The following is a 22,506-nucleotide window of genomic DNA, read 5'->3' as shown; positions in this document are numbered from 1 at the left end:
GACATAAAAGATGCATGAAAAATGATGATCTCTAAGCTCATCTCGGTCCGGGCCCCGGGGAAGTGCACTCCCCGTGCTGAAAGGGACGACAAAAATTACAATTTCTCATCGTGCAAGCATCTGCCCATCAGCACTGTCCAGGGGGTCGCCATCCAGGTCGAATCCGGGCAGCAGTAGCACAGCAGGACCTACTAATTCCATCAGCAAACGATTCAATTATGCAACTAATTTTCCACTCTGCCGCTTGCTTATTGCAACATCTTCCAGCCAACCATCGGCTCGCTGGAAGCAGGCGGCGTTGGCAAAGTAGGTGTGCCCGAGTGCACCCGAGCCTGAACTTTGCAGTGGCTTGCAGGAAGCACCTCTCTAGCGCCAACCGTGTACGGCGGGATGTGATTAATGACTTGTTCAATGGCACATCCGGGCACAAACTGCAAACCCTCAGCCACCGGCGTGACGCATCAGTTACACCATGCAGCTGCACACGATGCACTGTTCGTCCCCGTGCCGTGACCTTAATTTATCTTCCCGTCCATCACAAAACGTGCTCCGCTTCCCACACCCCACACCAACACTCACCTGTCCTAACACACTCGTCCGTCAGGCAAATGTTACTGCTCCTCCGGGACTCGTCCGTCACGTCCGGGCAGCCCGGGGCGAACGGATCCGCACTGCAACCGGATTTCCCATCCAGCTGCCGGTAGCGCCCGACCAGGTACACCAGCAGGATGCCTAATGCGATGCCCACCAGCAGCATCGTCCCGCCGAGCACGGTCGGGCGGGCAAAGGCGGCCGACAGGCGCGCCCCTACCAAGCCCCGTCCGGGCGTTATGCTGCGCGGGTTCTTTCCATTGCCGCCACCACTGCCACTGCCACGACTTCCCTGCCGGTCAACGGCAGCGAGCGTGCTCGTTTTGGTGGCCATACCGGGCCCACCGAAGTTCACTACCACCGGGACCGGTGCTGCCGACCCCCGATCGGTCGGCCGCAGCAGCAGCGGTCCGGAAGCTTCAATATCACCTGCACCGAGCGGCCCGCCTGACCCGCCACCCCCGGTACCACCGACCACCGTGCCGCCCTCCTCGACGTCTGTCCTTAGCAGGTACCCATTGGCCGGATCGATCGGCACTGTCGCTGTTTTGTCGCCACCGTTGCGCGCCGGCAGATGGAGCTCCTTAAGGGCTGCCATCGCCACCGTTGCTCGTCGTGCGGGGCGGACACTTCCGGTTAGGGTCACTTTCGAAACGCGACTGACGCGCGCGCTTGCTACTGCCGTGAGCAGAACCGTTCCCTCCTAGCTCACTTCGCACGCTCTCACACAGCGCACTCACTCACAGCGCAAACAATCACTCTCCCATGCGCTCAGAATCTGTGCCGCCGACCACTCTCATATCACACTCGCGCACAATGCACAAACGCAGCAGCACGTGCTGTACGAACTGGATGCACGCTCCTCACTGACTTCCCCCACCGGACAGTGCCACACCAGCCCACCGTTGATCACACACACTTTTCACTCGATCGTACCAAATTCTGAGCACTCACGTCACGATTGGTACGGAGAGCTGGTTATCGATATGCTGCTGCTGCTGGCGCCTGTATCGCCTGGTCGGTATCATCTTCACTGCTCTGCCACCGCCCGCTTCATCGCCCGCTTCGGGCCCGGCAGCGCCGTCGAGGAAGTGTACCGTCCCACCGTTCCGTAGTACAGTGTGGGCAAGTGGAGCGAACAAAATAGCATGGCTTCACGCGGCACGGCAGCTGATTAAACTTTCGTGCGCGCACACCGCCACCGTAGTCTGCCCGCTGCTCCCGTGCTGGTAGTGGAGATCTGGAGGTGCCCCGTTACGCCGCTGCTGTGATAGTGATGGAATATTCTGCGTAACCGTTGGCAGCGCTTTCTGGAGCAATGTTTGAATATTCAAACCGAACCTGTCGCAACTCTAGTCAGTGGTGGGACAATCTGTATAAAGCAGAGACGAAAATAGTAATCGTATTAGCAAACGTTGGAAAAAAGTTAGAAACAGCTTCACGGAAACACTAATATCATTAATTATCACCCTTAATGTCAGGGTTACTTCTCTGCCCCTCCTAAAAATAGAGTCCACTCCCTTCCCTAGTACGAAAGCTCTCGTGTTCAACCTGTTGCCTTCTGTGGCTCGTTGTCTTGGGGTAGATCAACGTATCGATTACAATGGAGGCTACTGTGTTTGCTGCTTCCCAAGCGCCATTGAGCTGTAGTTGACGACAGCCAAAAAAGAAGAGACTTAATTCAATCTTCATTTCGTTCGTGTTCATATCTTTCATGAATGGAGCATACAAAAGGCGTGCAAAGGCAGAACAAAGCCTGCAAAGCTCGTTACAAAAAAAACTGTGTAGTCCAATTTCCTTCCAATCCATTTTCCTGCCATTTTCCGCTTCGAGCGCAAGTCGCCTGTCGGAAACGGAAGACAGCGCCTGTCGCCTGTCTGTACTTCGCCCAATCTGATGTGCGGACAGAACTGTATCACTAGGTCAGTGGAACACAGCGGAAATTGGAAAGAACACTCCATTCCTACCCGAACGCCCTGCCGAGGAGGAAAACTCCTGCTCCTCCTCCTCCGATTCCTGTGCGCATTTAATCGATTGTTGCACACAACTATCCTTGGGAATGAACATTGCCACGGTGCGCATTAATATTTAACGACCTATCCTAACTCACTGCAGTCAGCGGCCTACAACACTTGGTGGAGAGAACGGTGGATTCAGTCCCTTGTTTGGGGGGGGGGGATTCAATTTTGTTTAAAATAAAACATTTCTGCACTTGCTTTACGTAGTTCCTTTTCAAGGACGTTTCAGGATGAAAACATGCAGTGCAGTTGATTGCCCCTCTACGAAAAAACAAACACATCAATCAGTAAATTTTCAAGCACACACACGCTCTTTTCTCTCGCTTACTATCTCCCTCTCTCTCTCTCTCTCTCTCTCTTTCTCTCTGACACACTTCAGCACCTCAATGTTTGGAGGCTCGAAACCAATTCAACCTGTTGAATTTTATATCAAAACCCGCCGAGACGAGCCTTTATTTTCCTCCTCCCTATTGCTCGATACTAACGTCGGCGTGGGTATGCGTCACCTCAACTCTCACTCACACTCGCAACATAGGAAGTCATCTTACACTAACACAAAGGCGCACATACACACATATGTAGCTACTTTCTGATGTTGTGAAGCGTGTATGTAATGGTGCAGGCACTAAGTTACTTTGTAACGCACTACCAAACTACGGCGAGATTTCTGATGCCTTGCAAAGCCAACGTTAATGCACAGGCCAGAACTCGGCCCCTTGGTCGGACTTGGTAGTATCCTTTGCTCCGATACAGGATGTCACAAGATTTGGGAAAGAGTATCTCTTTTGGCAAAGGCCAAACTACCACACGACTGCAAAACGAGGATGACCGTCGACCGTCGGTCAAGGCAGATGACAAAGTGCCACTCTCGTTTTCATCCGAAAGGTACGCTCATGCGCAATAGCTCACCAGAATCTCACCATCATCATCTTCTTCGTCATCATCATCATCATCATCGTACTCATCGGCATCCTCGCCAACAATCGTGTGCCACACGGTAGTCAGTAACATGTATACACCATTGTCCCATTAAAGGATAAGAACCCTCGAGCCGTGCGAGGCAAAAGACGCTAGTTCCGGCGAGATTGCGTCCAATAAGAAACGGAATCTTTACACATAGTGGTGGAACGTTCGCAGCAGGGTCGCTGTTTTTGTGTGTTGTAAAGTCCGTACATCAAGTAGCACTCTGGACCGCGTGTCCACCCATCCTAAGGCATCAATCACCCAACAGACACGTTTCCCCCCTGTGCATTAAACCATAAACGACCGAACAATAACACTGTCAGGCTGATCCCACTTATGCTTAATATGGTGGCGGCAAAACCCATACACCCGGTGCCGGTCACATTCGTTTCGTGCCGTTCTATACACAACACCAACACACACACAAACACTAAGTCAGCATTACTCTCTTCTATCACACTTCAATGTTATTATCACAACCATCACAGGCGCTAGTATATATGCATTGACAGGCTGTTAATTCGGGCAGGCAGCTTGCCCAGCTTTCCCCTCCCCAGGAGTGCGCTAAACAGGCCGGGTCGGCGATGACCGTCAGCGCTGGTTGATTTCCGCCGTGATTTCCTTTTGTTACGCTATTGTAATCTTGTCACACCATCATCAAGGGACAGTGCTGATTAGATCGTGCACGCGTACATTAGATCGGCTCGCGTTGTACTTGGGCACGTCGTTGTGGGCCGATGGTCGGTTAATTTACGGACCATTAGATCCGGCCGCCCGAGAGCCGTAACAGCTATACTGAAACGTTACATTATTAGAAGTTTTATGGCACGGCAGATATCTCCGGCGGTGTTGATGGCCTCGCGTAATGCACTAAGAGTGGGAGAGGCTCACACACACTCACCGACACACAAGAGCAAAGGGGAAAGGCACCGACAACGTGGAAAGGGCACGGCCAAAGGGGTTGGCAGAGGAAACACTTTCCTGTGTCAACAAATCGTACTAATGAGCTGCTCTGTTGTTTCTTCCCTCGCGACAATTCCACCCTCTACCGGAGGACGGAATCCTTCTAAAGACTCTTATCACACACTCGCACACACAGACACGTTTACCTAGTTTGTTACTGGTAAAGATGAGCCTCTCTTTTATGCGATACATACACACACAGTCACACAAAAGACGCTCATAAAAGGATAACAGCCGCACAAAGCATTAGAAACCGTATTGAAGTCTTCCAACACTTACAATCGCGACCCGCCACATACACACACACGGATTACCTTCTAAACGTCCGCTAATTGGTCTTCGGACTTTCTATTCACTGATACAACTGGACTGAACGTAAAACCAGCCCCGAAGAGTGAGAGAGAACGCCAAGCAAAAGCAAAGAAAAACACACTCACAGCATCAAAGTGACACGACGCAGCGGAACGCAGCCAAGCAAGAGCACACACGACCAGCACGGCGCAACGTTCGTATCTGACAAAGCGCGCGCGAAGCACCGAAGATGTCGTCCGCCGCTGTGTTTCACGGGCATCGTCTTCTCGGCTTTCTGTTCGAGCTCGAAACGCGACCCCCACTGCCCACCCTTCGGGCCAACCCCTGGCCCGTTACATCCACCCCTCAAACGACCGTCTCAATGCACATCATCGCACATGGTTGCGGGCTGGCTGGCTGGTGGGCTAGATGGTGCGTAGATGTGTGCGTAGAAGCACACACGCGCCCATACGCAACACGGCTCTGTCGACATTCGGTCGATCCTTGCGGCGTGCGGTCCACGCGGTAGGCATCAAACAAACGGGTCGGTCATATCCGAAAAGTCGACCAAAAAACCGACTGATTACTACTAACTAGCGCCCAGAAACGGTGAGCAACGGAAGCACTCTCTCTCTTTCTCTATCTCTCTCTCTCTCTCTCTCGCTCACCACGCATTCAATCTCGCACAACGTGAGTTTGAAGGTTTTATTGTTGTTTCAGTTGCAGTGAGAGAGTTTTGCTCTCCTGCCGTTTTTATGTTCTGGTGAGAGAGAAGCAGGCGGAGATTGCTGTTGCTATGCTTAGGGGTGGAAAATGCGTTTACTTCAAAAACAACGCTTAACCGTCCCAGCACATTTTCATAGTTTATAATGGTAAACTGGAGGCAATTATTAGCATTTTGTTCATGAGAAACCTACAACGCCAATACAGGGTTTTCCAGTGATTCTCATAATTGTGGGACACTTCGTTAACTCTTCCATATGTGAAGTGAACTTCATATGATGGAAATTGGACTCTATGGCAACCTTTTTGGACAGGCTCCGTGGAAATTCCTACTGGATTTCCAAAAACATCCAATAAGGGTGCTATAGAGTTCAATTCCCATTACATTTAGTTCATTTCACGCAAGAAAGAGTCAATAAAGTGTTCCACAGCTATGAGAACTCCTGGAAAACCCTACAATTCGTATATGTGCTTCAGCAAAAAATAAATCATTCAAAGATTTATGTTTCATACGAACGTGATACGATTCTTTTCCCTCCTAACCCCATTAAAAAGGGGTATACTGGAATGAACGGTTCCAATTGTTGATTTTTTCCCCCTATTTACCTGGAACCAATATTTGCGTATCGCTTTACAACCCCAGTTTCTAACCGACCGATCAAAGGGTACAAGGCTGCGCGTGTGCCAAGCTCGGGACGTCGGTACTCTGCCAGATGGTACTTGAAGCAACAAACCATTCATTCCATATCCTTGCATTTATTTCTGCAATCAAGTATTGCGCCGATAATTGAACTGAGGTACTCCATTTCCTTCCTATTCCATGCCAATAGGAGACAAAGAAACCCCGGAATCCCATTTCAGGGTCACTGGTCCTTTTTGCGTTACAAACCCCTGCGGCTAATGCTTTTAATGTGTCACATGTAGTCCACAAAATGTGTCGCATAAATGAAATGTTCAGATCCAGCGTCATACACGCAACGGGGTACCGCAACGGGTGTCCTGTGTTAATGTGCCTCCTTGATGTTCCAAAGATCCTTTCAAACCGGACCTAACAAAGGACCTTTTTTTGGCAAGAAAGTGACGGGTTTTTTTATTAATGTTAAAAAAAACCCCTCTCAATACCAGCAATAAGCTAGAACGTCTCTATACCGGTATACCTTGCAAGCAATAGCTGAATTTTGAAACACCACTCCCGCCCGGGAGTAATAAGCTTGCTTGCGTACCCAACCATTCCATTCGACGATGTTCCGGGGGTAAATTCCTAGAATAGTTTCGCCACTGTGACGTTATCGGAGCCACACACACACACACTAAAAAGATAGAGGATTGCTGATTCTGGTTTTTAATGCGTTATTTATTCAATATATAGCGACACGCGTGGCTGCTAATCACAAGGTCACTGTCACCGATAAACGATCGTCGCTTGTAGGCCTTCCTCTGCGTCTATTGCCTGTCGCTTCACACACACACACACGCGCTCTTTTAGATACCGCATTTTCTGATTTATTTGCTTTCATAGATTCTCACACACGTGAGCGTACAATTATTTGCTGTCTGCGCTCATTTCACTGATCAAACAGCGTGTCCCCTTCGTTTTTTCTCGCTCTCGTTTTTTTTTTTCGCTCGTGACCATCATTGCCCGCGCAAATCGCACCCGTAACATCAACCCATCTTGCACCCTTGGCAGTCAAATCTATTTTTGGGCTGATTAAATTCGAATAAAATTGGCATCGAGTGCACGGGGGCAGATGCATTCGACAGCAGTATCATCAGGTATTGCTTTTGTACCGGCGAGGCAAAACAGAAGAATGGTAAAGCGTGCTCCACACTATTTAAGCGCGAATCTTTGAACTGGGCCCTGTGCCCCGTGAATGTATTGGCGGAATTGTTTGTGCTTCAAACATAATAAAAGAACATGTATCTCTCCTAGACGGATAGTTACCACACTCGTAGACAGAGTGGTTTCGCTTCCCTCTTTTTTCCCTCCGTTGATACAGCTGCTTACGCAACTGTACTGAACGACAGCATTGACATTGATTAAACAAGCCGACCAGTAGTAAAATACTGCAATCTCATCATTAAGGCGACAACAGCACAAGCTTTTCTAAACGCTGCGGTTGGATACAGATTAACTCTAGAAAAGAAGCCGAAAACTGGTCGTTTTACAACATGGAAACACCCAATATTAATAAATCCACCTAATCCTCCCCAAAAAAACCCCCGTCAAAACCGGTAGAGAATCGATCAGTTTCGAAAACCGGTCACAAACAAAAAGTGTTTCGTAGCAACGTGGTTGATCGCGATGGGCCGATGTTCATCTTTTTTTAAAAGAAAGGGAGATGGTAACAGCCTTCTTAGATGCCTCACATTCTGCTATGGGGTGGAGCTTTATCTGTGAGAACCTTTCCGCTTGATCGATGCTTAAAGAAGGCTTCCAACTGGACCGATCAATCGTGTTCAACACGTTTACATAGATAAGTGCACGCGCTGCCCCGAGCTTCTTAAGGTGATACATTTAATTTATCAACGTAGAAATTTGCTTCTCCATTTATTTTTTTGGTAACTATCAAACATGTGACGCAAAGGAATGATAATTGACATGAGCTCTGCCAACAACGGTGTATATAATTGTGAGAATCAACCAGACACGGGTTTCTACAGTATTCTCCACAAAAAAATAATTCGCAACGATTAACACGCAAGACACTTTGTATCAGTTCAAGAATTGCAAATTGATGTAAAGATCATGGTCAACGCATTGTAACATTAAAATAAAAAAAAAACACAGAGCTACTGTTGCTCAATTCTGCGATTGAGGTCAATTATTGGGGCGAACGGAGGAGAAGAAGGACAGTGGCTGATGTTCCCTGGATGATAAAACGTTGACAGCAACAAAAAATGATGCATCGCTCGTCATTCAAGGAAGACAACTCATCTCGCATCAACGTACTGGTTAACCTTCCCGTTCTTTCTCCTTCTTCGCATCACGTTTTATCGATTTTTGTTTGGCGAGACAATGCTGACTGTGAAGAGTGAAAAACGAGACGACAAAACACAGCTACACATGGACACACACACACATACACACAGAGACGCGCACGCCAAGCAGGAATTCTAATTAGCTGCATTTTTCACGGTGCATTCGTAGTGCGCATAAAAAAAGTAAACAGAAGACTTCATCATTCATCACGCTCCATACGATGTTTTAAGAAGCGTCAAAAACAATAGGCTGTAAAAAACTGTTCTGTTTTTGTAGGGATTCTAACGGACAATCATTACAAGAGAATGATTTTAATGGTCTTGTTCAATGCAACAACGCTCATTAAAGCTAGACAAACTTTATTGTAAAACCCAAAGCTGTTAAATGAAAAAGTAACAATTTTTAAAAAATTACTTCACCTTCACCAAAAACATTTAAAACACTTGAAACATTTTAAACACTTTAAACAATGCACCTTTACCTCTACTCGTTCCCGAAGACAGACAGACAAACGAAGGCAGTGCACTCCGCATGCAGGCGTTTTTCGAACCACTTCCGAGCACGGTCAGCACATAATTGCAAGCCAGCACCGTTGGATACCGTTGGAACACACAAAAAAAACCGTCGGAACACATCGCTGCCGCTGCCTCCTCCAAGACCTTGATATTTATTTTTGCCAACGTCCAGAACGGGCACACAGTGGCAGAGGCCCTTCGGGCGGTACCACGACGGTCGCTTGCCGCTAAGTTTAGCAGGCATGTGAAAATCGTTTACCGTACCCACTCACCCGCCCTTGTGTGTTCTGTCGCATTGCATTGCCGACGGTTTTGCTACTAATTGAAAGTGAAATTTTGTAAGCAGCAGCAGCAGTAGCGGCAGCAAAAAAAGGGAAAAAGAGGGGTAAACATCGTTTAATTATTCACCCCGCTGCAACACGTTCCTGTCAACACGTTGCATCCACTGCTCTAGACGGGTCGCGCTGGAGTACGGCCAACTCTGGAGCACCGTTGATCGTTGATCAGTAGCAGGGCGGGATCATATTTTTAGCAGTACTTGCAGCACCCCCCGCCCAGGTGGCATTGAGTGATGGCTTCGTTTTGCAAACTTGACTGCATCGCCGGACGGGGATAAAACATGCATAATTTATGGCCAGCTCGAATCGAAGGGGACAGCGATCGATAGTGCATCTTTCGTGTTGCGATGGGACTAAATTAAGATGTACGACTGTGAAACTTATGGACTATATTTTTTCTTTTAATTTTTTACATTATATTAAGATAATTTTATATGTTCTTCTCGCAGGACTCTCCACTGCCCAGACGCAGCTCCGAAGGCAGTATGAGCTAAACCGGCGAACACCGGGCAGTGGCCCCGCGGTACGCAACCGTGAGCCTGCCGCGTCCGACGCACCAGTCCGCAGCCCAGTGCGTCAGCAGGGCCCGGTACAGGCGTCCGCCTCGGACGAGATTGATCCGGAGCTGTCGGAGAACTGTCCCGAGCCGAACGGATACTTTGCAGATGCGGAACAGTGTGACAAGTACTACCAGTGCCGCGATGGACAGATTACGGAGAAACTGTGCCCGGACGGTATGGTGTTCAACGATTACGACTCCGATCAGGAGAAGTGCGATCTGCCCTTCAACATTGACTGCAGCAAACGCCCAAAGCTCCGTGAGTAGTAAAGGGGAAAGGGAAAAAGGGTACTCAATTTGGGATGAAAGAGATCACTTGTTGGTAGAATTGGAATTTATAAAGTCTGGAATCGTGACACCAGAAATTGGGAAAAACTGTGCTTCAAAGACAATAATGCGAATTTTCAATTCGTCCAATGATTCAGAGCGAATTTCAATTTGCTTAATTTGAAACTACTATTTCATAGGCTATCATAATTAATCTATGACATTTGGCACACTTTCTTGAAATATGACGTAACAAGAGCAAATAATGAATGTACATTTTCTTGGCACAAAGAGCCCAGAAAGTATGATAATTTCATGATAAAATGTATGAAAAAGAGCTAATTTATGCAAGATATTGATGTATTCTTAAACTAACTGTCAAAAATGTAGACAAAAGTAACCAGAAATCTATGGAAGTGGAACCCGTCATAACGTGTTTAATCCGTTCAACTGACTCACTCGTAATACAAAAAACTCGTTATGCGGCAGTCTCTTTTTCATAGAATTTGTATGAAAAGTGAAATAATTGGTTCCAGGTCAACAAATGTGCAGGATTATAGAAATTATATGCATCACAACCATACGGAACACCTCCAAGTGGCAACAGTAATGTCAATTCTCAGTATCGAAGTTTTCGCCTTCACGAGCAAGTGGATCAAGAATGCAATCAAGAAGACACCTCACCCTTGTGCACCACACGCTTCTTAGGAAGGTACACTACACACTGAAACCTACGTCCTGTCTACTTCCACGGCCACGATGAGAGCTTCCAATATTGTCAAATAAGAAGGATGGAAATTTAATTTCATTTAAGTCAATTTAATTTTTTTTATGATAAATTGTCGGACCTCCGCAGGTCTACACAAATAGCTTAGCAAATACCTAAAAACTACAAAAATGGAAACTCTGACGAAGACGATCTTTGAACACTGGCGTAGAAATATTAAAATCAAAAAGGCTGCTTTTTCCGTAGCTCCGCTCGGAGCAAAGATAAAAATTAGTCCTAACTATCCTAGATGGTATAAAAAAATGCACGGCAGCAAGGAGCGCAGGGGAATCGATACCACTTTTTAACAGCTGAAATGCGAATGGACACTGCATGTTTTTTCTCCTGACATTAAGCGACTCCAAACCAAGCAATAGGTTCCGTTGATAGTAAGGAGGTTGGACCCCGATAGTAAAGTTGCGCTGAATACTTTCCAGGCGATTGATTAAGCGGGCTGCTAAAGGGCACCACAACAATATTCTAGACGGGACCGAACGATAGCGCAATATACGACTTTTAGGCACATAGGATCGTGAAACTCTTTACACATTATACATTATAACTCCTCGATTATAATCCCTGGAGATAACACTTTCAAGATTTTTATGAAACTTGAGCTTCCAATCTAGCAGGACACCAAGATCTCATAGGCTGGTAGTGCACGTCAGCGAGGTATTAGAGATAACATAATTGTGTCTGATCGGGGCATGTGCTCTAGTGAAGGATATAGTCTGGCATTTAACTGGACACAGCTTTAATCGGTTTCGGCTACACCGATCTTCGAATAGGTCATGCATTTCTTGCAGGCGCTGACAGTAGCTTGTGTCTTTGACCACAGCAAAAATCTTCAGATCATCGGCATAAGCAAAATATGATCCCACGAGCAGAATGGATGACAGGTCATTGATGTAAATCAGGAATAGCAGATGTCCAAGGTTGCTACCCTGCGAAATCCCACATGTGCTAGTAATCGTGTATGAGCATTGTGATTCAATTCCCATTTGGTAGGTACGGTTCGAGAGATATTACTTCACCCAGGATGAAAACAGATAAGGGACATATTTTTTCAGTTTTACGAGTAGTAATTAAACTGAAGACACTATCTCACACACTCCACCTGTCCATATGCGCAGTAAAACTCTCAGCCTCGCTATCTGAGCTTAAAAGAGTTATCTGGACATGGAGTGGACGCGCCCACAGCCCACCCACAGGCTATTGTCGTGTTTTTGTATGACTTTGTGAGTTTTGGACTGGCAACGGGCGTTATTGTGTTACCTCTCTTAAAATTTTCCTCCACACTTAAACAATGACCCTTTTGGAAATAGCTTGAAATTTACCGATACTTAGTATTGAAACACACAATGATCACAATTTCTTGACGGGAAACAAAAATCGATCGTTTACTCGTTAAGAGGGGTATTTGTAGAGCATTTGCTCGTTATGTAAAAAACTCGTTGTAGACGGTACTGTTTATGAAGGGTTCCATTGTATATTGTAACCATTCTTAGTATTTTCTCTACTAAATGGATATAAATGATCAATAATGCAGTATGCAAAATGTGCAATCCATCAGCAAAATGATCTCTTTAATCTATAAGATGTTTGAGGAAAAAACAGAACTTGACTAATCGCTGTCTCTTTATCAAATGTTACAGAGACACCCATAGCGTCCCTGCACTGCCCCCGCCAGAACGGTTACTTTGCCAGCGAGACTGGTGCGTGCGATAAGTTCTACTACTGCGTGGACGGTATGTTCAACATGATCACCTGCCCGGAAGGGTTGGTGTTTAATCCACGCACCGGCATCTGCACCTGGCCGGACGAGGCCCAGAAGAAGGGCTGCTCGTCGGAGGACGTGTTCAAGTTTACCTGCCCGAAGGTGAACGAAACCGAGGGAGCGACCCATCCACGCTATGCCGATCCGGACGATTGTCAGTTCTTCTACGTGTGCATCAACGGTGAAACACCGCGCCGCAACGGGTGCAAACTCGGACAGGCGTTCGACGATGTGGCCAAGCACTGCGAGTGGGCCCGAAAGGTGCCAGATTGGTAAGTTTAGGTTTGCTTTAGTATAAGTAAATGCACAACATTGTCATAAATATTCATCTACTTGTATATTCTCTCTGCTTCTCTGTCTCCAGTGCCGACTGGTATAAGGATCGTCTTACCGACAAGCAACTCGAGGAGCTGGAAAATCCACCGACACCCAAGCCGAAGCCTGCCAACAGCCCGTCGAAGGTTTCCCGCCGACGTCCGTCCAAGCGACCGAAGCAACCGGTTGATGATTCGGAATAGGCAGGCCCACAGCCGAGTGACTCGTCCAGCTTTTAGTTTAGTCACATTGCATTGCCAACGGGCATGTTCTTTCTTGTTTGGGGAGGGCTAATAATTGTTAACTCCACCAAGCTGGAGCTGGATGAAGTAGAGCAAGGGGAAAAATACTCGCGTGTCTTTGTATGTATGTATGTGTGAAGTGTTTCAGATGATGTGTTGAATAAAAGTATTTTAATCCTTTAAATTTACTGTCCTATCGATCAACAGTTGTTACTGAAAAAAGAAACGAAGCAATAACAAGCCATATGTTGCATGTTGGCGTAAAATCACGTATCAAACATGACTCGATTGTTCTACATGGATCATCACTTAGCCGTAGGTAATCATTAATCACGAACTACAGCATGTGACAACGAAATATGCATCACATCTATACACGTATTATTTCCACTAGATATCTGGTAGAGTAATATAAAAAAATAAATAAAATGTTACAATCAAATAATCGTCAACGACTGGGCGCCTCCATGAATTTCAAAAACAAACACGTGGAAACAAAATGTAAAAAATACCCATAAAGTAAGTTTAACTGAGTGGGATTATATGATTAAGATGATTTTTTTGTCTCAATTGTATCACTGTTACTAAATGCAATGTTTAAAAATATTTACAAAGCTACAGCATACCAAAATATGATAAGCGTTTCAAATTAAAACACAAACGCCATAAATAACGCTCTTTTATCTATCACCCTTCCTTATTGCCTGCTTATCATACAGGTAATACTGGCAGTTTCAAGTGTAAATGAATAAGTAACGGCCGCACTTAGCACCTAACACGTACCGGACTTGTTGCTGGATGCTAAATTGCGGCATCATTTTAAAAGCAATAGCAAACGTGTGCATGTGCAATCGTCTATTTTTATTACCACTCAAAATGCAACCACCTGGTATCGATAGTGCACGATTCTAATGCCAGTCAGTTTTATCTATTGCCTTTCAACGAAAAGAGAGAATGTTGAAATAGACAATGAACCATCATAAATCAAACGCATCTGCCCGGAGTGGTAGAAAACGGGAAGAAAAGTTCATCGGACAAGCGGACTCGAACGGCCCTGTCGGTTGGTTGCTGAGACTGTTCAAATCAATCAGCACGTTTGTGTTAATCTTTCTCGAGCAAGGTGCAGTGCATGGGTTGGCCTATTTGGGTAAACCGTTGCTGCATATTCTGGAAAGGTAGGGGAAAGGTCGGCACGTAACTTGCAAGTTCATTTTTCACTTTTATGGGGCATATTTCAGACTCTTCTGGTTAGTGCTGATTGTCGTGTCTATTTATTTCTCCGTCGTGCTGAGCTTCGTGTCCTGGGAGCGTTATCAGAGCAAGAGTACGGTCGTTGCGATTGAAAAGGATCACTACTACTGGAACACTTCTATGCCGAGTCTTACTATTTGTCCGCTTAAACGTATTTATCGACCATATTTACTGAACTATTGCAGGTTAGATTTAATGTGGATCTTTCTCCTAGCAAGTGTGACTTTTAGCATAAGTGTAAAATACAATTTTTCAGCAAAAATGGCATCACTAAAGAGGAAGATCAAGCCGAGCTGTTCGACTTTCTGGAATCGTTGGCCAACTCGACCTTTATCAACTTTGAGAACATCAAGCACAGTGACAATGTGGACGTTAGTGGTTCCCTTTTTCTCACAAACCAATCACCCGCCTACTGTAATGGAAAAGTAACCTGTTTTACTTCGCTTGTCATAGAGCCTGCTGGACGTACTTCAGATCCAGCCGGAAAACTACATGAAGATTATATACAATCTTACCCGCGATCTGACCCGCCTGGACGACACGGAGCTGCGCGTTCGGACGCAAAGCAACCTGGAGTTCTTACGCACCCATCAAACACTCACCGAGTACGGTATCTGCTACACCACCAACAGTTTTATCTCGTCCAATTTAACTGCAAGGTAGGTCAACGCGGACGAGGTTGTGCCGACTCTCAAGGCAAACGGTTTTACAAGTTCAGTTTCAATTCCACCACAGTTTGTTGCTGACCGGCAGGGAGCTACCGTTGGACGATTTCTACTCGACGCGTACAGTGCACAATGTTCGGTACGGGAACCTTTTCGACGGCGACATCACGTACAGCTTTATTGGCTTTGAGCCACCGATTACGGTAATGGATTTAGCACCGCAGCTAGCAACACCAGCATTCCACAACCGATCACAACGGCACACTGTGTCACTAATAATTTCCGTGCGTCGGTTTTTCTATTTAGATCTTTTATCACAGCCCTTATGAAACACTGAACATCGCAAAGTATCAACCACTGACGAACGAGGCACATGAGTACGAAACGTTTTCTATCGAAATCGTCACCACAAAGGACTTTAAAGAGTAGGCGGCGCGTCGCATAGTACGGCGTTACCTCTAGATACGTTGCACACTAACGCCCTCTATCTTCCTGCAGGGATACTACCATCTCCCAGCGAGGCTGCCGGTTTCATTACGAGTCCAACCTGACGCACTATTCCATCTACACTAAAGGCATCTGTCTGCAAGAGTGTCGCATTCAGCTGGCCTACAAACTGTGTGGATGTATTCCTCATTTCTATCCTAATCCTGGTAAGTTTGTCATACCCTGGTACAGATGCTCCTTTTCGCTGCTGCATAATCTCATTTGCAGAAGGACCAAGAGCAAAGAAGGTGTGCCACTACAAGCAGCTGATAAAGTGTTTTCCGCGCTACCAGAAGCTGTTCCTCGAGTTCAAGCAGGACATTAACGACAAAAAGGGTATACCGTGCTACTGCGAGCAGAACTGTGTCGACTCGAAGGTTATCATCGAGCACAGACAGGTAATGGCTGCTTGTTGCGAAACCGAAGGCGAAATCGTATTGCGTTTTCTAAGATTTCCAACAGTAAATCCCCTCTTAATCGAATTGTGCTGCAACTGCGGTGTGTCAACTGTTTCACACCAGAAGAGCACGTTCCGGTGGGATTTACTCTGCACCGTGCAACTGCCATTGCTGCTGCATCCATCCGTTCATGTGTCCGTTTCCCTCCATCCTACAGGTTCTGAAGCAAACGCAAAAGCTTATCGGCAGCATCGGTGGGCTGATTGTTGTGAAGCGCTACCCTTTGGTACGGTTCAGCCGGCAGCTACTGTTTACCTTCACTGATTTGTTGGGTGAGTACCAAACCGGACCCATTCTTCGAGTGGTAACTCGAACCTACCTTTTGTGCTGGTGTGTTGATATGCTGTTTCCTTTCTCCAGTATCGATTGGAGGTACGGCCGGATTTTTCCTTGGTTTCAGTGTGCTCGGTATGGTGGAAATACTGTACTTTTTCACCCTCCGTTTGTTGTGGTATATTGTGGGACGACGTTAGCGGATGGTCTGCCGTCAATGAATCGTCCAGTCAAGTATTTAACGCTTACGATCGACAATGTTTCGGCTATTATTCATGCATTTAATGATCACCATTTTTCCTAGTAAATGTTATTTAAAACAAAACATAAATATTCTGCAATTAAAATATGGCTTTAACGAGCACCCTCCCATAAAAGGGCAATAAACGACGTAAACGACAACTCTACTGTTGTTTACTATTTTTCATACCATAAATTTTATTTTGAATAATATAACCTTACCTAACGTTTGCACACACACACTACAAAAACCTTTCGTCGTTTTTTTTTCGCTTCCTCTATCTCTCTTTCTTCCACTCACTGTCTCTCGCTCTCTTTGTCTACATACTAACGTCGTTTACTAACGGCTCGCGATACTGTTGCGTGTTTTGATTTGTTGTAGCCCGTTAATCGTCTGCCAGAGTTTCTATTTTGTTTTGTTTTACTGTTTCACACCACGTAAAATGCTTTATCACCGGCCTGTCCACATAATATTATGTTGCCCCGGGGCGTCTTTAGCTTCGCTCTCTCCGTCCTTTGTATGTAGTATGTAATACGTGTTTGCAATGTTGTACGGACATTTGCCACACGTCCGGGATAAAGAACACGCTAAATGGACACACAATCTACACAGCTGAAAGGGATGGGATAGGGGAGATGCATACGATGCGCACAGAACACAGTGAATATAAAGCCAACCAGCCACTGCTCGAGCTGACGGCATGTAATAACTCCGCACTCTGCGTGAGTAGCCCTCTAGCGGTATTTTAATGTCCGAAAATTCATTCACTATTCCGAAACTGAACAACGAACCACACACGCACTCAAACAACTCAGGGCTCGCATGCACGTGGCTTGGTTACGCCCGGGCTCGACCGTTGGCTTTACACTACCGTTCGCTGTTCATGCGCCCTTCATGCTTCAGAGACTCCACTGCCGGTTTGAGATTTTCGATTCTCAATCTGAAATCGTTTTTGTGTGGTTGTGTTTTTTATTTTGTGCCTGCGGTTTCTGCCAAATGTTTTCGTTGTATTTTGGTGCTCGAACAAAAGCCCTCCCCACACACCATCACGCCCTCCAACCACATACGATTGCTTCTTCTAATGCTTCAGCACGGAAGTGAACCGATAACGCAATGGCTCCACCAGCCAGCAGAGCACTGATAACAAAGAGTGGGAAAGATTCCGAGCATTTGGGTGGTGCCGAATCGATTGAACCATGCGGAAAAGATTGGGATGCATTCATTCATCTCTAATTTGTTGGGTTTGTAATTTGTTTGAATCGTTTTGATTTTTTGTCTGCTGGCATTAAGTTCCATCCCAGCCACAGACAGATGTGCGGTGAAATACGTGTTCTAAACAATGTCTCATTATTCTGTATCTCTATGCAATTAACTCTTAACATTTAGGCTCACAATTGCGTCATATGTGTTTCCGAAATCACGACCAGAAGGTTCAATTATTTTTGCTTGATGTTATTCACCTTTTGAGGACACCGATAAAATTCGTAATAAAACCGGCAATAACCCGCTCCCAGCACAGCAGACCCCAGTGTGGTCCAAAGTGACTTACGCTAAACCAAAACCGTCGTTATGAGATAAAACACTGTCCATTAGTAGAGTTTGGCTAATGAGATGGTCTTGATGGCTCGCTGTGTGGAATGCACCGTTCGGACTAAGGGGTTTCAACTCGCGCGAAAAGCACCGTAACGATCATTGCGATCGGTTGCGAAACGACTGACGGCACGCTGGCGCAGAGATTCACTCCGTGCCACCCGAATGCGCGCCTTCTGACAGCGCGCCGGTACTATCAAAATCACCCCAGAAACGCCGAACATGTGGAGTGGGGTGGAATTTGGCCATTGGTCAACGTATCTCATGCGTGCTTTTGATTATTGTACACACATGGGAAAGTTGTTGTGGGGAGACGGGGAAACAACTTTGGCTGATGCGGATGCAAATCGTGATGTGATGATCGTACAGTGTGTACATGTGTTGGTTGTGGTGGTGTTGTTTTTTTTTTTCTTTTTGCAGAGTTTGGTTTGCAGATGTGGTACGAGAATGATCGGTGTTGCTATCCGATCCATTTCAGCTGGTAAGCAGCTAGTACTGCTGCAGTCGTGGATTTAGGGTGATATGAAAATGTAACGCGCGCATGTCGATCAACTTGTTCTGCTTTACGAGGTATCCACCTCATCCGGCTCGACCATCTCAAAGTCCTTCCCCGTGGAGGAGCGCTGCGAGCCTTCCGAGTCACTTTCCGACGGTGTTCCGGAGCTGCAATGAAAATGGTCGCACATAGTGAGATTGGCAACATCGTAAAGTTCATCGTCACATATTTGTATCGACAAAGCATCGACAAAAACCCTTTAAATTTCAGGACTTCTCATAGCTGTGGGACAGTTTATTGATACTTACTTATGTGACATAAACTTAATGTAATGGGAATTGGACTCTATAGCATCCTTGTTGGACGAAACCAATAGGAATTTTCAAGACGCCTGCCATAGAGTCCAATTTCTAGCATATGAAGGTCACTTCCAATTAAAAAGAGTCAAGGAAGTGGCCCACAACTATGAGAACCCCTGAAAAACCGTGTGAAGCGTCTACTTGTGTGAAGATATATGATACAGCACAAATGATAAGCAAATCGAATTTGTTATTAATTGTGCAGAATAAGATAGAAATTCGTTACACAGATGAGCTTTCAACTAGACTATGCATTAATGATTAGCGTTTTATATACATTGTAAATGTTATGAATTTCTCCAGTCTGAAACAGAAAAAGAAGCGTTATGTAAAATACATCCAATACCCCAGGTCATTAGAATTTTGAGGAAAAACAACTTCAAAACCATATAATTAGCAAGGAAATTTATTACACGATCAACAAACAAATAGGGAAAGGTTTTATAACGGAAGGAAGTTCTAACGGTCTACATGAAGAAAACAAACATTAGAAACCAGCACAGTACCAACAAAATTAAAAAAAAAACAGTTAGTTTACACAACAAAACATTTACAAAGTTACAGCGACTGTAAGCAACTATAATACACCTTTCCCACCCCATTGCATGGCATTGCGTTGCTGCTTCAACACACTCACTTTTGCTCCTCGTCGATCGACTCGGCAATTGTGACCGGTGGGACGGACACTGGTGAAGATTCCTGCGGCTGCTGCTGCTGCTGCTGCTTAGCTCCACGATGCCTTAACCCTTCGGCTGCCGGCGCTGGTGAAGATTTGCCGCTTTCCACCTCAGTGTCACGCTCCTTCACCTCGTCGATCGTCGGTGGGATATTGCCGGCGGTGGTACTCTCCTCTTCGCCGCCACTGTCCTTGTCGCGTTTTCGTTTTTTCGTCTTCTTGCTACCCTTCTCGGTGCCACTCTGACCGTCCTTGTATTCATGCTGCCGGGAAAGAGCAGGGGAAATAGTAGAAGAGAAATTATAAAATTATCCAGGTTGTAAATTTCAATCCATTATCCCCAACTTACATTGTACAGTGGCCAGAAGGAGGCAAAGAAGCCGACATCTTCCGTCAGATTCGGTAGCAGCCAGAAGTGGTGCTTTCCACCGGTCACCACCCACACCAGACAGAACAGGATGCATCGCAACACGACCAGGCCGAGAATAAACACCAAAAACCCGGCCGCCGCTATACTCAGATAGTACACACCCTTTCGCAGCAGCGGTGGCCACAGCGGGAATAGACAGATGACGATCGCGCCCACCACCAGCAGTGCGCCAAAGATCCAGTAATGCATCGGAATCGGATCGTACAGCCAGACGTACGCCTCGTGCCCATCGATAAACAGCTGCTCCGGGTGCATCTCTAGACGGATCTTGCGCTTTCGCTTTTCCGCTACCGCTTCCGCCACCGCCTTGCTGCCCTCCGCGTGGCTACTTTCCGCGTCGGTTGCTCGTTCCTCCTTTGTCGCCGTTTGTTTGGAGCCATCCTTAGCCGAGCTGGCCGTCACCAAGGCCTCTGCGGCTGCCTTTTTGCTGTTCTTCCCGCGCAGCTCCTGCTCGCTGACCGGGACCTTTCGGGCGCGGTGGAAAAACTTGTGGTACAGCATATCGCCCATAAAATCAATCACGGCCTGCCGGTGCGGAAAGAGACAGTTGTCACCCTGGGCAAACTTTGACGCAAGCAGTGCATCGATTGCTTTGATGGCTGCAATTTAAAAAAAAAACACGTTGAGCAAATAGAACGCAGCGACCGAGAAGAAGGAGCAGAAAAAAAACAATAACAGACAATTAGCAACGGTTGCGTTGAACACGGGACCAGAGCAAACATCACGTCCCGCTACACGTCACGACTCCGCATTGGACTGGTCGTTGCGGGGAAGCACACTACCTCTAACATACTCACCAGAAAAATATTCCACATTGTGATTCAGAAATTTGGTCTTTTTCGTCGGTACGTTCGATTTGAGCCATTTTGCCACCTTGTACTCATCCTTGGAAGCTTTTTCAATCTCCTGTTCTGCGCCTCCGGGACCGCTGTATTCCTGCCGGGTGGAGCATGAGAGAAAGAAACAAAAAAAAATGATGTAAAAATTTCATCACTCAGTCAATATCGTACGGCGTCATTTAGCGTCTGTCTGGCAATGAAATCGCAGCTGCTTCCAGAGGGAAAGACACGTGGCAGGTACACAGTGGTGGTGGTGGGTGGTGTTCTCTCCGCAACCAGTACACGGTACTTGAGATCCGTTAGGAGCAACAGCACAATAAAAAGAGTCTGATGAAGAAAACTAGCGTACGTCACGCCGTGGATAAAGTATTCGCGGCACGCAAAATACACGCTCCGGAGCTGTTTGTTCAGGTGATTATTCCAACACACAAATTCTTGACGAACGAACGAGCGGTTCTCGCATCACCACTCAAGCGTGTCCGCAGCCAGTGACCTCTTTTTTTCTGCAGCCTGGATTTGCCTCGCTTGCTACGGCGGGTTCTCGGTCTTTCCATCAAATCCCGTAATAATAATACCTGCGCCTGTACCGCACGCGTGCCGAGGGCGACGGGCGGGGCTGGGTGCAAGAACCAGTTGACCAGTTGGCGGAGCCAGTAGGCCAAATCAATTAGGCCCCCGAGACCGTGACGTCGCGATGCGATGCGCATAAAGCAAAATGGGTTAACCGATGAAGAAGGAAACAACTTTCTCCACCATTGCTTTCCCGCCCCGTCGGTCGCGACAGTGCCACGGGGCAGCCAACTCGTTGCCAAATGGCACCACGAAATTAGTTCAGCAGGCAGGCTTACTGGTGGCGCGGTTCGAGTTTACACTTTTCTCTTATCTTGTTTAACAACACACAAGGCGGCGTACAGGCCGTGGCGGGCATAGAAGCCTTGACCTTTCTTGCACCGCCTGGCGGGCGGGGGGAGGAGAGGGATTGGCTGATGTTTTTAGGCGGATCTGCTTGCTGTTCTCACTTCTCCCCTGCAGCGGAACTTACATCCTTTCGCTTCTTGGCACGTCGTTTCTCCGCCATCTCTCGAACACAAAACCCGCCGACACACACTCACTCGCAAGGAAGCACCACCGTGACACGTTTAGGTTTATTCACTGTTCACGTTTTCACGACGGAAAACACACATTCGGGGATTCAATAGCAAAGCACTGGTGCTACTTTTCCTACACCACGGGGGCAGCTGTTTTCCACGTCTCCACTTACGGGACGGACTCTTCCCATTGACAACCTGAAAGTGGTGAAGGCAGAATGCGTGTGTGTGCGTTTTTCTTTTGTTGTTTAACTTGGAATCTGTCACGCACACTCGCTCCTTCCTTCTCTATTTCGTTATCGCTCTCCCGCTCTAATGGAGGTTTAAAGCGTACGTTTATAGTAGC

The 22,506-nt window shown here is 46.6% G+C and overlaps 4 protein-coding genes across 11 annotated transcripts in view; 2 read left to right on the top strand and 2 right to left on the bottom strand.

Annotated features, from left to right (window-relative positions):
- LOC1279202 (protein obstructor-E) overlaps positions 1-13,492 on the top strand; it is a 19,778-nt gene extending 6,286 nt beyond the window's left edge. Inside the window, exons 2-4 of the mRNA XM_318884.5 lie at positions 9,832-10,200; positions 12,630-13,023; positions 13,116-13,492. Of these exons, the coding sequence (XP_318884.4) occupies positions 9,832-10,200; positions 12,630-13,023; positions 13,116-13,269 (917 nt within the window). The 3' untranslated portion in view covers positions 13,270-13,492. The remainder of the gene's footprint in view (positions 1-9,831; positions 10,201-12,629; positions 13,024-13,115) is intronic.
- Positions 1-16,630, bottom strand: part of LOC1279203 (neprilysin-1) — a 19,512-nt gene extending 2,882 nt beyond the window's left edge. Inside the window, exons 1-2 of one of the 6 annotated variants that reach the window (XM_061659785.1) lie at positions 16,488-16,630; positions 580-1,963 (exon numbers count right to left, since the gene is read on the bottom strand). In XM_061659785.1, coding sequence (XP_061515769.1) covers positions 580-1,189 — 610 coding nt within the window. In that variant the 5' untranslated portion in view covers positions 1,190-1,963; positions 16,488-16,630. Of the gene's footprint in view, positions 1-579; positions 1,964-3,131; positions 4,317-4,849; positions 5,132-9,010; positions 9,122-16,487 lie in introns of those variants that run through there. The other 5 variants (XM_061659783.1, XM_061659784.1, XM_553645.4 and 2 more) reach the window with 5 other exon arrangements.
- Positions 14,257-18,801, top strand: LOC3292064 (sodium channel protein Nach). 2 transcript variants are annotated; one of them, XM_061659790.1, is made up of 10 exons: positions 14,257-14,483; positions 14,547-14,744; positions 14,816-14,930; positions 15,013-15,218; positions 15,295-15,427; positions 15,531-15,649; positions 15,723-15,877; positions 15,939-16,108; positions 16,326-16,440; positions 16,529-18,801. In XM_061659790.1, the coding sequence occupies exons 1-10, from the start codon at positions 14,278-14,280 to the stop codon at positions 16,639-16,641; spliced, it is 1,530 nt and encodes a 509-aa protein (XP_061515774.1). In that variant the 5' UTR covers positions 14,257-14,277; the 3' UTR covers positions 16,642-18,801. The 2 variants fall into 2 exon arrangements, with proteins under 2 accessions (XP_061515774.1, XP_061515772.1); XM_061659788.1 differs by having other exon boundaries at positions 15,939-16,440.
- LOC1279201 (translocation protein SEC62) lies at positions 16,847-22,435 on the bottom strand. 2 transcript variants are annotated; one of them, XM_061659794.1, is made up of 5 exons: positions 22,115-22,435; positions 21,031-21,169; positions 20,153-20,832; positions 19,765-20,066; positions 16,847-18,935 (listed from the first exon to the last, which is right to left on the bottom strand). In XM_061659794.1, the coding sequence occupies exons 1-5, from the start codon at positions 22,148-22,150 to the stop codon at positions 18,836-18,838; spliced, it is 1,257 nt and encodes a 418-aa protein (XP_061515778.1). In that variant the 5' UTR covers positions 22,151-22,435; the 3' UTR covers positions 16,847-18,835. The 2 variants fall into 2 exon arrangements, with proteins under 2 accessions (XP_061515778.1, XP_061515777.1); XM_061659793.1 differs by lacking the exon at positions 22,115-22,435 and adding an exon at positions 21,648-22,012.
- Between the last annotated feature and the right edge of the window lie 71 nt (positions 22,436-22,506).

The sequence above is a fragment of the Anopheles gambiae genome, chromosome 3 (genome assembly GCF_943734735.2).
Source record: "Anopheles gambiae chromosome 3, idAnoGambNW_F1_1, whole genome shotgun sequence".
NCBI classification, from domain to species: domain Eukaryota; kingdom Metazoa; phylum Arthropoda; class Insecta; order Diptera; family Culicidae; genus Anopheles; species Anopheles gambiae.
This window is presented reverse-complemented; position numbering and strand designations above follow the sequence as displayed.